We start from the raw sequence: 12,674 nt of genomic DNA, 5'->3' as shown, positions 1-12,674 counted from the left end.
TATGCTAGGTAAAATAAGTCAAAGAAAGACAAATACTGTATGATCTCACTTATATGGGGAATATAAGAAAAACTGAACTCAGAAACAGAGAGTAGATTGGTCTTTGCCAGGGGTGAGAATGTAGGAGAAATGGGTGAAGGTAGGCAGAAAGTACAAACTTCTAGTTATAAGATGAGTTAAGTTCTTAAAACCTAATGTATAGCCTGGTGACTATAGTTAACAACTGTATTGCTAAGAGAGTATACCTTAAATGTTCTCACCATGCACACACACTGGAATGTGACTGTGTGAGGTGATGGACATTTTAATTAATGTTACTATGGTAATTATTTTTCAAAATATACATATATCAGATCTTCGTGTTATATACCTTAAACCTATACAATGTTATATGTCATATCTCAATAAAACTGAGCAGGGGAGGTGTAATGGAAATCCCCAAGGAGAGATGAAAGAGATGGAGATGGAAAAAAATATTTGAAGAAATAATGGCTGAGAAAATTTCAAATTTGATGGAAACTACAAACCCACATATCTACGATGCTCAAGTGCAAGAAATATGAAAGAAACTATATCGAAGTACAAGATAATAAAATTGTTTAAAACAATGATAATGAGAAAATCTTAAAGGCATCAAGAAGAAAAAAAAAACACATAAAATACAGAGGACTAGAAGTAAGAATAACAGCAGATTTCTTGTCAAAAATAATGCAAACAAGAAAATGGAGCAGCAGCATCTTTAAAATATAGAAAGAAAAAAAAAACCTGTGAATTTAGAATTCTTTATACAGTGAAAATGCCTTTCAAGGTAAAGGTGAAATAAAGACTTTTTCAGACATAAAGGTTAAAAGAATTCATCACCATCAGATCTCCAATACCAGAAATGTTCAAAGAGATCCTTCAGGCAGAAGGAAAATGATACCAGATGAAATCTATATCTACACCAAGGAAAGAAGAACACTTGAAATGATAACTACATGAGTAAAAATAAGATTTTTTTCCATATTATGTAAATTTTCTCAAGATAATTGACAAAAATAACAACAATGTAGTGTAGCATCCATACCAGGTCTAAGAATAAAATATATGATAGCACTATCACAAGGTTGAGAGGTGAAAAACGAAATACACTTTAGTAAGGTTGTTACACTAAATGTAAGGTAGTTTAATGTCACTTGGAAGTAGACTGATACAGTAAAGATGTTTACTATAAACTCTGAAGTGACTGCAAAAATACCAGAGTTGTAGTTAATATGCCAGCACAGCAGATTAAATGGAACTATAAAAAATTCAGTCTATTGGAGAGAAGGCAGAGAAAGAACATAAAGGGAACAAAAGATAAAGATACAGAGAGCAAGATGAATTAAACTTAACCATATTAATAATCATATTAAATGTAAATGTCTAAATATCTCCATTAAAAGGCTGAGATTTTCAGATTGGATGAGAAATCAAGACCTAACTGTATATTGCATATAAGAAATGAACTTTAACTTTTAAAACAAAAGATAAGACATGCTCACACTGATCAAAGGAAAGCTTATGTGGTTATATTAATATTAGGCAAAGGGATTCAAGAGCAAAGATTGTCACAAGTGCCAAAGACTATCACCATTTTGATAAAGGGATCAACTAATCAGCAGGAAATAATAATTCTAAACATTAGTGTCACTAATAACAGATTCAAAATGCAAAGAAAAATTGGGAGAATTATAAGGTGGAATAGATGAATCCACACTTATAGTTGGAGATTTCAGTACCCTTCTCTCAATAATTGATATATTGATATAGTAAGCAGAAAGTTGGTAAGGGTATGAAAGATTGGAACAAAACTATGAACCAACTCTCTGATCTAATTGGCATTTACTGACCATTCCACCCAACAACAGTGGAGTACATGTTCTTTATAAGTATACATGCAATATTTTTCAAGATAGATCATTCTAGGCTATAAAACAAGCCTCAATAAATTTAGAATTCAAGTCTTACAAAGAATATTCTTGACTGCAAATGAACTAAATTAGAAATAAAGAATAGAAAGATCTCTAGAAAATCTTCAAATATCTGGAAACTAATTAACACACTTCTAAGTAATCCATGGGTCAAAAGAAGAAATCAGAAGGGAAATAAAGTATTTTGAACTGAATGAAAATGAGAACATAACATACCAGAACTAATGGGATACTGCTAAAGCTGTATTTAGAGGGAAATTTGTAGCACTAAAATGCCTATTTATTTTGAAAGAAGATCTCAATTAACGTTTTCAGCTAAGCCTCTTTAATCTGTGATGAACACGTGAAACCACAGTAGAAGGATGGAAATAATGAAGGTCACAGAAGAAATTAATGAACTAGAAAACAGACACACACAGTAGGGAAAGCTGGTGAAACCAAAAACTTGTAGTTTAAGATGGATAAAATTGATAAACTCTTCAGCCAGACTGATTAGAAAAAAAATAGGTACTGTTAGAATTAACATCCCGGGGCTTCCCTGATGGTACTGTGGTTAAGAATCTACCTGCCAATGCAGAGGACACGGATTCAATCCTAGTCCAGGAAGATCCCACATGCCTCAGAGCAGCTAACCCCATGCATCCCAACTACTGAAGCTCAAGCTCTAGAGCCCCCAAGCTGCAACAAGCAGCCTCCACAACGAGAAGCCCACTTACTGCAACAAAGAGCAGCCACCACTCTCCGCAACAAGAGAAAACTAGCACCCAGCAATGAAGACAGCGTGACCAAAAATAAAAATACATAAATAAGTAATTAAAAAGAATTAACATCCCAGTGTCAGAAAAGTATTTATTGTTATACATTTCATTTTTACAGTTTTACAATTTTAGATTGTATAAATTATTCGAAGATACCAGTTACTGCGTCTTAATTGGGAAATGTTTTATATTTTTTTGTTGTTTTGAATTTTTTTGATAGAGCTCTAGTGGGGGAGAAAATCTGTTGAGTGTTACAGTTATGGTACAAAAATTTTATTGCTTAATTCATTTAACTTTGTTAAGGTGATTTTTTATTTGTGTGGTTTAGTGTTGTCATGAAAAAGTGTAGGTCCATGGCTGTTAACCAGTGGGTCTTAGCTGCAGCATGAGAACTCTTAGTTGCGGCATATGGGATCCAGTTCCTTGACCAGGGATCGAACCGGCCCCCTGCATTCAGAGCACAGAGTCTTAGCCACTGGACCACCAGGGAAGTCCCTAAGGCTGATTTTTGAGATTCAGATACCCAGAATAAAAGTTTTTGAACCATCACCAAATAACCCTTTGACTAATAGAGCCCTCTCTGAAGGCCAAAATGCCATTTAGAGCAGTTTGCCTCATTTTCATTATATTCTAGTTTAAATTCATGTTAAAAATATTCTTAGTTTTGCAGAAGTTTCCATATTTTTATTTCTATGGAAAATAAACAGTAAACAAAAACTCATTAATTAGAGAAGCTGAAGATCATAATGCCATCATAAATTCTAAATAGCATTATCAAGAATATACTTTGTGTTAGTTCTACTTATTATACTTAATTTTCAACTAGATAAGTATTGGCTATCTTATTTAACCTAACTGAATAGGGGAATCTCTTTGACCTGGCTTTGAATCTTGTCTCCTCTTCTTACTAGCTACTATATTGTTTATCCACCCTGATACTTCGTTTACACATTTAGATAACAGGCCTGAAACAGTGGAAACAGGGTCAGACTTTATTTTGGGGGGCTCCAAAATCACTGCAGATGGTGATTGCAGCCATGAAGTTAAAAGACGCTTACTCCTTAGAAGAAAAGTTATGACCAACCTAGATAGTATATTCAAAAGCAGAGACATCACTTTGCCGACTAAGGTCCGTCTAGTCAAGGCTATGGTTTTTCCTGTGGTCATGTATGGATGTGAGTTGGACTGTGAAGAAAGCTGAGCACCAAAGAATTGATGCTTTTGAACTGTGGTGTTGAAGAAGACTCTTGAGAGTCCCTTGGACTGCAAGGAGATCCAACCAGTCCATTCTGAAGGAGATCAGCCCTGGGATTTCTTTGGAAGGAATGATGCTGAAGCTGAAACTCCAGTACTTTGGCCACCTCATGCGAAGAGCTGACTCATTGGAAAAGACTCTGATGCTGGGAGGGATTGGGCGCAGGAGAGAAGGGGATGACCGAGGATGAGATGGCTGGATGGCATCACGGACTCGATGGACGTGAGTCTGAGTGAACTGCAAAGAGTCGGACACGACTGAGTGACTGAACTGAACTGAACTGAAGAGTTCCTACCTGTAGGGATCTTGTGGAAATTAAAGAAGCGAATGTATATAAACCACTGAGCTTAACTGGTACTCAAAGAAAGTTACCTTTATTATTACCGGGTCATTCTATACATCTTTGTTGACAAGATAGAAAATATGTGTTATTTTGATTTATATTTAGTTGTATGCAAAGAGAGTGCATTGATAAACTTCTAGCAGAAGGTCTCTAGTAAAAGTTCTTAGGGATTTGCTGTTGTAATCTTCTTGGTCAACATTTTTATACTTAGATAAAAATACAGAAGATATAGTTATCAAGTTCATAAATGTTACATAAATGGTTGACAGATTGGGATTTCAGTTAAATCTCAACAGCCTAGAAAAAAATAGACAATAGCCAAAAAGATAAAATTTAATAGAGATAAATATAAGTCCCTGGATTTAATTAGTGAAAAGTCAATTACTTGAAAAAATTGGATGGGAGTTACTTAAAAGTTTTCTGCAAAAAGTTCAAATGAAAAATATAAGGATGAATAGGCAGAGCACTGGGTCATTGAAACTATTCAGTATGATACGTGTCATTTTATATTTGTCGAAATCCATAGGCTATACAACATAAAAGAGTGAACACTAACTTAAACTATAGACTGTAGTTAATAATAATGTATCAGTATTGGCTTAATGAATTGTAACAAATGTACCAAACTGATTTTAATAATAGAGAAAACTGTGACTGTGTTTGGTTTTTCTGTACCTAAAATTGCTCTAAAAAATGAAGTCTATTAGTTTTTAAAAATTGTATATATATATGTCACACTGAAATTAGGCTGCTAAAAAGTTAATGCAATTTTTAAACCTAGAAACTAGAAAAAAAATGTAATTTTTGCTAAAGAAGATAGTATTGCTACTATTTTATCTGAGTATTTCAAAAAGGCAACTGATAGGATGAATGGTTTGGAAAACCATGTCTTGAGAGACCAAGAAAACTGTACATATTTCTTTGGGGAGGAGAAAACATATAGAGGAGAGTGGTTGCCTTCTAAGTTATGAGGGACCCTTAGTAAAACAAATAACATATTTTTTGCAAATATTGTAAGCATGGACAGTTGGTGAATTGTTATGGGTCAGAGAATCAAGTTTCTACTAATAAAAAGGGAATACGTTTAATAGCACATTAAATGAGATGAGGCTACAAAATAATGAACTTCCTTCCAATCATTGAAAGCATTAAAACAGTAGCTGGATATTTTGAAAAATACTCTCATTGGAATAGTGGTTTAAACTGATCACTTCTCAAGTTCCTTATGAGTCATAAGATTATAATTCTTTGACCTTTGCTAGTAAGTTCTATCACTCCTGTGATGAACAGGGAAGAAACAACATGTGAAAATACAGCACTTGGTGTCATTGTCAAATAGAAGAATTAGGATGCCAGCTCTGGTGGGTAGAAATTAATGCTGGTTTTTTCTCCTTATGTAAGTGAATCTGAAGAAAAGTTGCATGTGCGTATGGATACACATGCACACATATTATGTATATAATGTTCATATGCATGTGTGTGTGTGGTTTTATAAACAAATATGTATATATGGATACATTTACAATGTAAGACTGATTTCCACCACGTGTGCATTTTTACTTTTGGCATAAAACACTTATTTTAAAATGTTTTTTTACCATATTATTTTTTAAAAGAATCGTTACCATTTTTTCCATTAACTCTTTGTATCCAAAAGAGAGTGCTGACCTTTGCTTTGACTTCCTGCCTGCAGTGCTCTATCTTACTCACTACCATCTTACTTGCTTCTTTGAAGAACAGGAAATTACCAGAGTGATACCTATCATTTTAACCCAATACTGGGTTAGGTGTTTTTATCATAGTTATCATGCTAATTTAATAATGCTGTATTTATTCCTGAAGTTTCTTTTCTTGGTACCTGTTCTGTTACCAAAGCAAAGGTTGATAGGGAAATTACATAGAAATTTTTATTATGAGGAAATTTCACACCTCAGAGTATAATTTCTTCAGTTTACTTTTAGTAAGCTTCTATTAAACACAGATCACAGCTTGTGTTTTCTACTTAAAACTGAGGATGGAAGAGGAATGAAAATTGTTCATAAGGGGTGGTGTGTTTGACATTTTTGTTCATCTATATAGCAGTCTTCTGGTTTTGTTTTTTACATCTTCCTCATTCATTTCTTCTGGACTAATATTTGTATTCTTTTTGACAGGCAGTGATGGTTTCAGAAAATTTTAATATAGAGGCTCCCAACTATTTGTCCAAGGAATCTGAAGTTCTCATTTATGCTAGACAAGATTCACAGTGCATTGATTGTTTCCAAGCTTTTTTGCCTGTGCATTATCGCTATCATCGGCCACATATTAAAGATGGAGAAACTTTTATTGTGGTCCATAACCCTGATTTATTGATGTATTGTGACCAAGGTAAGGGTTACAAATCTTTTTGGAGAGTTGAAAATAAGAGTAAAGGTATGGTGGTAAGTCAAGGACAGTGATAACAAAGTCATGTTTCTTTTTTCTTTCTGTTAAACTTTTTGATTGTAAAATAAAGCACTGATATAGAAAAACTTCACAAATATATAGTTTAGTGAATTATTAGAGGGGAAATAGCCATGTAACTACCACCCAGGTCAAGAAGCAACTTTGCCAGTCAGCGTAGCAGCAGCCCCACAAGTCCTGTCCCAATCTCCTTTCCTGTAAGAGTAACCCACTTTCCTGACTTTTAATCACTTCTTTATGTTTCTTTTATACTTTCATCACTCAAGTGGGCATTCTTAGACAGGATAGCTTAGTCTTGCCCATTAAGAAACTGTTATTTCCATTAAGTCTATTAATTACAGATTTCTCCTCTATTTCATTCTTTAAAGAAAATTTTATCTGTTGAAGAACCAGAGTCATTTGAGACCCTGTCATTGTTGAGGTTTGGATGACTATACTCATTAGTTCATCTGACTTCTTCATTGCTTGGAAATTGGTAGCTAGCTTGAGAGGTATGATCAGATTCAGGTTTGATTCTTTTGATAAGACTATAGGTGGTGCTGTGCTGTTTTATGAGTGGGCATATAATGCATGGTGTGTTTCTTTTTTCAGCCATTGATGCCTCTGCTGCTTTCTGTTTCTTTATACTGATATTGCAGGATTGCATACTGATATTGTAGCTGTTCGTGCTTTGTGTCCACTTGCATGTATTTTAGGGATACTTTATCACCTAGTTTTGTTGTAAAAGTTGTCTACGAGTTATTGGTTTTGTGTAGAATTGTTCTCCTTTTATGTGTGGATTTCAGCAAATTAAAAAACTGCTCTCATCATTTTCAGACTTCCTAGAATCAAAACTTTAGGAAGTCCCTTTCAGATTTTGGTTCTTTGTATCTCCAAATTTGGGCTGATTAAAATGTTTACGGAATTCAGTAGCACTGTTACTAAAGACTGACAGGAAGTTTTAAATCACACATTTGCTGTCATCATCTGTTTCATGATTAGATAAGTCAAAAAGTATTCAACTTGTTAACTTTGTTCATCTAACCTAGTTTACTGTTTCTTTTAATGGTTACCTTCTACTTACCCTAAATAAAGTTTGGAAAAGTGCCCCCTCCCAAGAGAGCATTTGGGGTTTTGGAATTGTTCATTTTTTTGGTCTGAGAGTTCTTTCCATGGCTGTGTTTTGTCTATGGAAATTTATCTGGTTGTAGGTTTGTGATCTGTTCATTTTTCTGAGATATGTTATACTTCAAGAAAAGTTTAAGTTAAAAAAAATGGCCCCTGGTGTAGTGGGATTTGTTAAGAAGTCATGCTTAACTTCTTCACAGTCTTTGTAATTTTATAATTTTCTAGGCATCCACTTAGAACATGCTGTTAAAATAAAACAACACATGATAACACATGTACATTGTGTATTAAAATGTTTGAATGATCATATCTGAACATGAAAGACTGACTTGGCTTCTAGTCCAGATACAGGTTTTCTGATATGATTTTCTACCACTTTTTCTCAGAGTTTCCAGTCTTGAAATGCTGGGCTCAGTCAAAGGTGACAGCTCCTTGTGCCTTGAACAGTAAGGATATCTGCCAATGGAACAATATGAAATATAAATCAGTAAGTTAATATTTTGGGGAAGGGAAATGGCAAACTACTCCAGTATTCTTGCCTGGAGAATCCCATGGATAGAGGAGCCTGGTGGGGTACAGTCCATGGGGTCGCAAAGTGTTGGACACAACTGAGTGACTAAACAACAGCAACAAAGTTAATATTTTATGTTGTTTTAGGTCATGCGTCCTCATATAAAACTCCTTCTATAATGTTTCTGCCACACTTAAGGGATGATAATTTTATATTCTACCGTACGAAGGTGTTTTATATTTGTTTTTAATGTTGTTTCTTTGTTACTGTTGGCAGTAGTCATGGAATCATTTAATTTGCAGGCATGGAGATTGAGAGTTAGTCCCATGCCTCATTGATCCAAGGCTAAGTGTAGTTGATGTGCTTTTTAAAAGTGTGAAATGGCAAAAAAAAAATAGTAGTGTGTCCATCTGATTTTATTTAATCAGCAAAACTTCACTATATTTAGAACTTTTTATTAATTTTTAAGCAACAAAATGAATTAACTTCATTATATTACATAGAACATAGTGAAAAAGGAAAAGTAAAACTGTAAAGTTGTATCATTTCAACTGTAAGTTTCTAGACAGTAATATTGTTATTATAAATCTAAATCTAGGCTGATGCAGGCCATTTTTAGAGTTTTAACCTCCCAACTTATTTTCAGTTATTAAATTGAGTAAGTATTGGTAGCTCATTAACACTGACTTGGTCAGAAGTAGAGACACAGATGTAGAGAATGGAGACCAGGAGTGAGTATTAGAGAGGGTGGGATGAATTGGGAGATTGGGATTGACATATATACACTACTATGTATAAACATAACTAATGAGGGCCTCTTGCATAGCACAGGGAACTTAATGAGTCTGATTCTGTTACATTAACTGAAATGTTGAATCTAAAAGAATCCATCAGGTAGTGTTACATGTAGTATAGCAATGGCGAAAGGTATTTAAAAGAAAAATGAGAAAGTTAAGTTAAAAATCAAAGCAGTAATGGTTTCATCTTAGGAGGCTGGTCTTAAATGTATCTAACTTCTCTGTCTCTCTCCCAAGGTATACAAGAGTCTGACTCTACAAGTTCCAGTGGGGCTGACCATACACACCTCTTTAGTGTGTTCTGTGACTCTGCTCATTTCCATCCTGTGTTCTACTCTGATCCTTGTGGCTGTTTTCAAATATGGCCATTTTTCCCTATGAATTTTATGCAGTTAAATACTTTCCATAAACCTAAATAAGACCAAATCATTTGTGACCAGAAGTGTTCTTCTAGAATTATGTCATTACTTTTGCCTTTTGTCTTTATTTATGGCTAATATTATATTTACTAGAGGAAATTCTGGATCATTCGCAACTAATTTCAAAATTTAGTGTTCTATTGTGTAGACCTCTAATAATCCTCAAGCATCAGGGGCCAATACAGGAAACTTAATTCTGTTAAATTAATATTATTTATGAGAAGTGACTTAATCTTCATTTGGGTTATAAATAAGTACTTTATTAGAGACAAATTATTGCTAAAAATTGAGAAAATTATTATGAATAAGACTAATTTAGATGAATCAGAGTTTATTTAAATGTTAGTTTTATAAGAATATTAATTTGTGCAGTTTCAAAGAAAATCATTAAAGTAGGACTTCTAAGAATATCAAAATTATTCCTTGAAGCTTTTCCATTCTCTTTTTATAATACTGCTTTTGAATATATAAATTGGCAAAGGATTGATGGATTAAGTACTAATATTAAAAATATATTTTACTAAGTTGTATAGTTACAAAAGTTTTTGAATCTTCAGGTGATTTATTTTAAGAACAAAAGGTCTTGGTTTATTGTTTTTCTTTGGAAAAATTAGAAAATGAAGCAAACACATAAGCTAATTAAGAAATAAAAGGGCAAGCATCTTCCAAAACAGAAGCCAAAAAACTAGGGTATGTTTTGTAGAGCATAATGGGATATGATATACTTTATATATGCTATCACTGGTTAATTTCCTAAAACATTCCGGTATTTTTTAATGGGAATAAATATTTTCTAATTGCCATGTTAACATGTTTTCCAGGTATTTTTTTCTCAGTGGGATTAATATAGTGGCATTTAAATAGAATTATATTAGTTAAAATTCAGTACCATTAACACCATTTTGGAATACGGTTAGTCAGGTGGGGGAACCCAGTACTGTTTAACCTCTTAAGTGTGTTTCTATGTATGTGCATGTATGTAATAGTCATTTCTTTTGCACATCAAAGCCAAGTTCCTCAGTATCTAAATGTTTTCATTTCAGTTAATATTTGAAATGGTGGCTTGGGATATGATTCAGCCATTTTTTCATTTATATGGGTATTCAGAAGTTTAACAAAAGTGTGAATGTGAGTGGAGATACTTTAATATGAGTTTTTTTGCCTGATAAATGCTGGCAGATGATATCACTTAGATGCAACAGAGCAATTTGAAATCTTTATATTGTCTTCTTTGGATTACTTAAAAAATGACAATTACTTTACTTTTTAAATCAGTTTATCAAAGAAAACAGGTACTATTCTCCTGGTCATTGTGTTCCAGTATTGTTCCACTTGTATGATGTATTTTCTTAAAGTATCATGTAATCTTTTCTGGATGAAAATAACAAAGATTACCTCAGCTAAGTGTGGTTGGGGGGTAGAGATTGTTTTGTGTGTGTGTGCCTTTCAGCCACTCTAGTAGGAACTTAGATTATTTAGTTAGATCTAATGGAGGATAGTACATTCATGACTTGGAAACTGAGAAGATTTATTTCTGCTGTAATGATTTCAGAATGTAATGAGTTTAAGGATTATTCTAGTCAAATAGTCTATTCATCTCATCTTCAGTTCAGTTCAGTTCAGTTGCTCAGTTGTGTCCGACTCTTTGCGACCCCATGAATCGCAGCACGCCAGGCCTCCCTGTCCATCACCAACTCCCGGAGTTCACTCAGATTCACGTCCATTGAGTCAGTGATGCCATCCAGCCATCTCATCCTCTGTCGTCCCGTTCTCCTCCTGCCCTCAATCCCTCCCAACATCAAAGTCTCTTCCAATGAGTCAACTCTTCGCATGAGGTGGCCATAGTACTGTTCATCTATATTTATGATTGGTGCTGATTGATATGATGTGAAGATAAAGAATGTCCACAGGTGAAGTGACTAACACCTATCTGTGCATGCATGCTTGGTGTCCCACTCATTGCGACCCCATGGAACCTGCCAGGCTCCACTGTCCATGGGATTTCCCAGGCAAAGAATACTGGAGCGAGTTGCCGTTTCCTTCTCCAGGGGATCTTCCTGACCCAAGTTTCCTGCGTCTCCTGCCTTGGCAGGCAGGTTCTTTACCACTGTGTCACCTGGGAACCCCCACACCTATCTGTATTATCCATCAAATTTATATACTACTGGCGGGTAGTTGAATATAAGATTTGGTGGGCTGTGAGAGATTGAAATAATATAGAGGATTGTCCTAGTCCATGATATGTTGGTGGGTTTAACTATCTATCTGATTTCTTGCACCTTACTTCTGGGATTACCTTCCTCCTGAAGTGTATCTTTTTAAGATGTCCTTTTAGTAGGTCTCTCTGGTTTGCAACATTTCTGTGGTTTGTGATATCTCTGTTTTTGCTTGATGATATATTTATTTCACCCTCACTTTTGTTACTAAGAGTTTAACGAGGTATGTACTTCTAAGTTCAGTTACTTTCTTTAGGTAGTTTGAAAATATTTTTCCACTGTCAGATGGCACACATTGTTGCAGTTGCGAAATCTATGCTAAATTTAATAGTTGTTTCTTTGCAGGGGATGTCTTTTCTTTCTGGTTTCTTTATCTTTGGTATTCTGCAGTTTCACTTTGATGTGTTTGAGATTTCCTTTACTTATACTGTTTGGGATTCACTTTGCTTCCTGAATCTGAAGGGTCTTATCTTTGATCAATTCTGGAATCTAAGCCATTATCATATACTGTTTCTTTTTGTTTTTTCGCTTTTTCTCATTATGCATACGGTATAGCCCCACAATCTATCCCCATGTCTCTCAACTTTCCTTTCATATTTCCTTTTTCTTTGGGTTGCTATCAGTAATTTCTTTAGATCTGTCTTCCAGTTTATTAATTCTCTCTTTAACTGTGTGCAATGTACTGTTTAATCCAAACATTGGCTTTGGTTTCAGTTATATTTTTTTATTTCTAGAAGTTTTACTTGACTGCTTTTCAAAGTTGCTTGGTGATTTTTTAAAAAATAGTATCTTGTTTCTTGCTCCTGTCTTACTTTGTGTAATCATTTTAATAAACTTATATTATATTCAGTAATAAATAATTCCCAAATCTAAA

The 12,674-nt window shown here is 34.2% G+C and overlaps 1 protein-coding gene across 1 annotated transcript in view; it reads left to right on the top strand.

Annotated features, from left to right (window-relative positions):
- PIGX (phosphatidylinositol glycan anchor biosynthesis class X) overlaps positions 1-12,674 on the top strand; it is a 26,614-nt gene extending 13,940 nt beyond the window's left edge. Inside the window, exons 5-7 of the mRNA XM_040265513.1 lie at positions 6,462-6,675; positions 8,244-8,344; positions 9,403-12,674. Coding sequence (XP_040121447.1) covers positions 6,462-6,675; positions 8,244-8,344; positions 9,403-9,546 — 459 coding nt within the window. The 3' untranslated portion in view covers positions 9,547-12,674. The remainder of the gene's footprint in view (positions 1-6,461; positions 6,676-8,243; positions 8,345-9,402) is intronic.

The sequence above is a fragment of the Oryx dammah genome, unplaced genomic scaffold (genome assembly GCF_014754425.2).
Source record: "Oryx dammah isolate SB20612 unplaced genomic scaffold, SCBI_Odam_1.1 HiC_scaffold_2, whole genome shotgun sequence".
Lineage (NCBI taxonomy): Eukaryota > Metazoa > Chordata > Mammalia > Artiodactyla > Bovidae > Oryx > Oryx dammah.
Note: the sequence above shows the minus strand (reverse complement) of the source record. Positions and strands in the feature narration are given on the sequence as shown.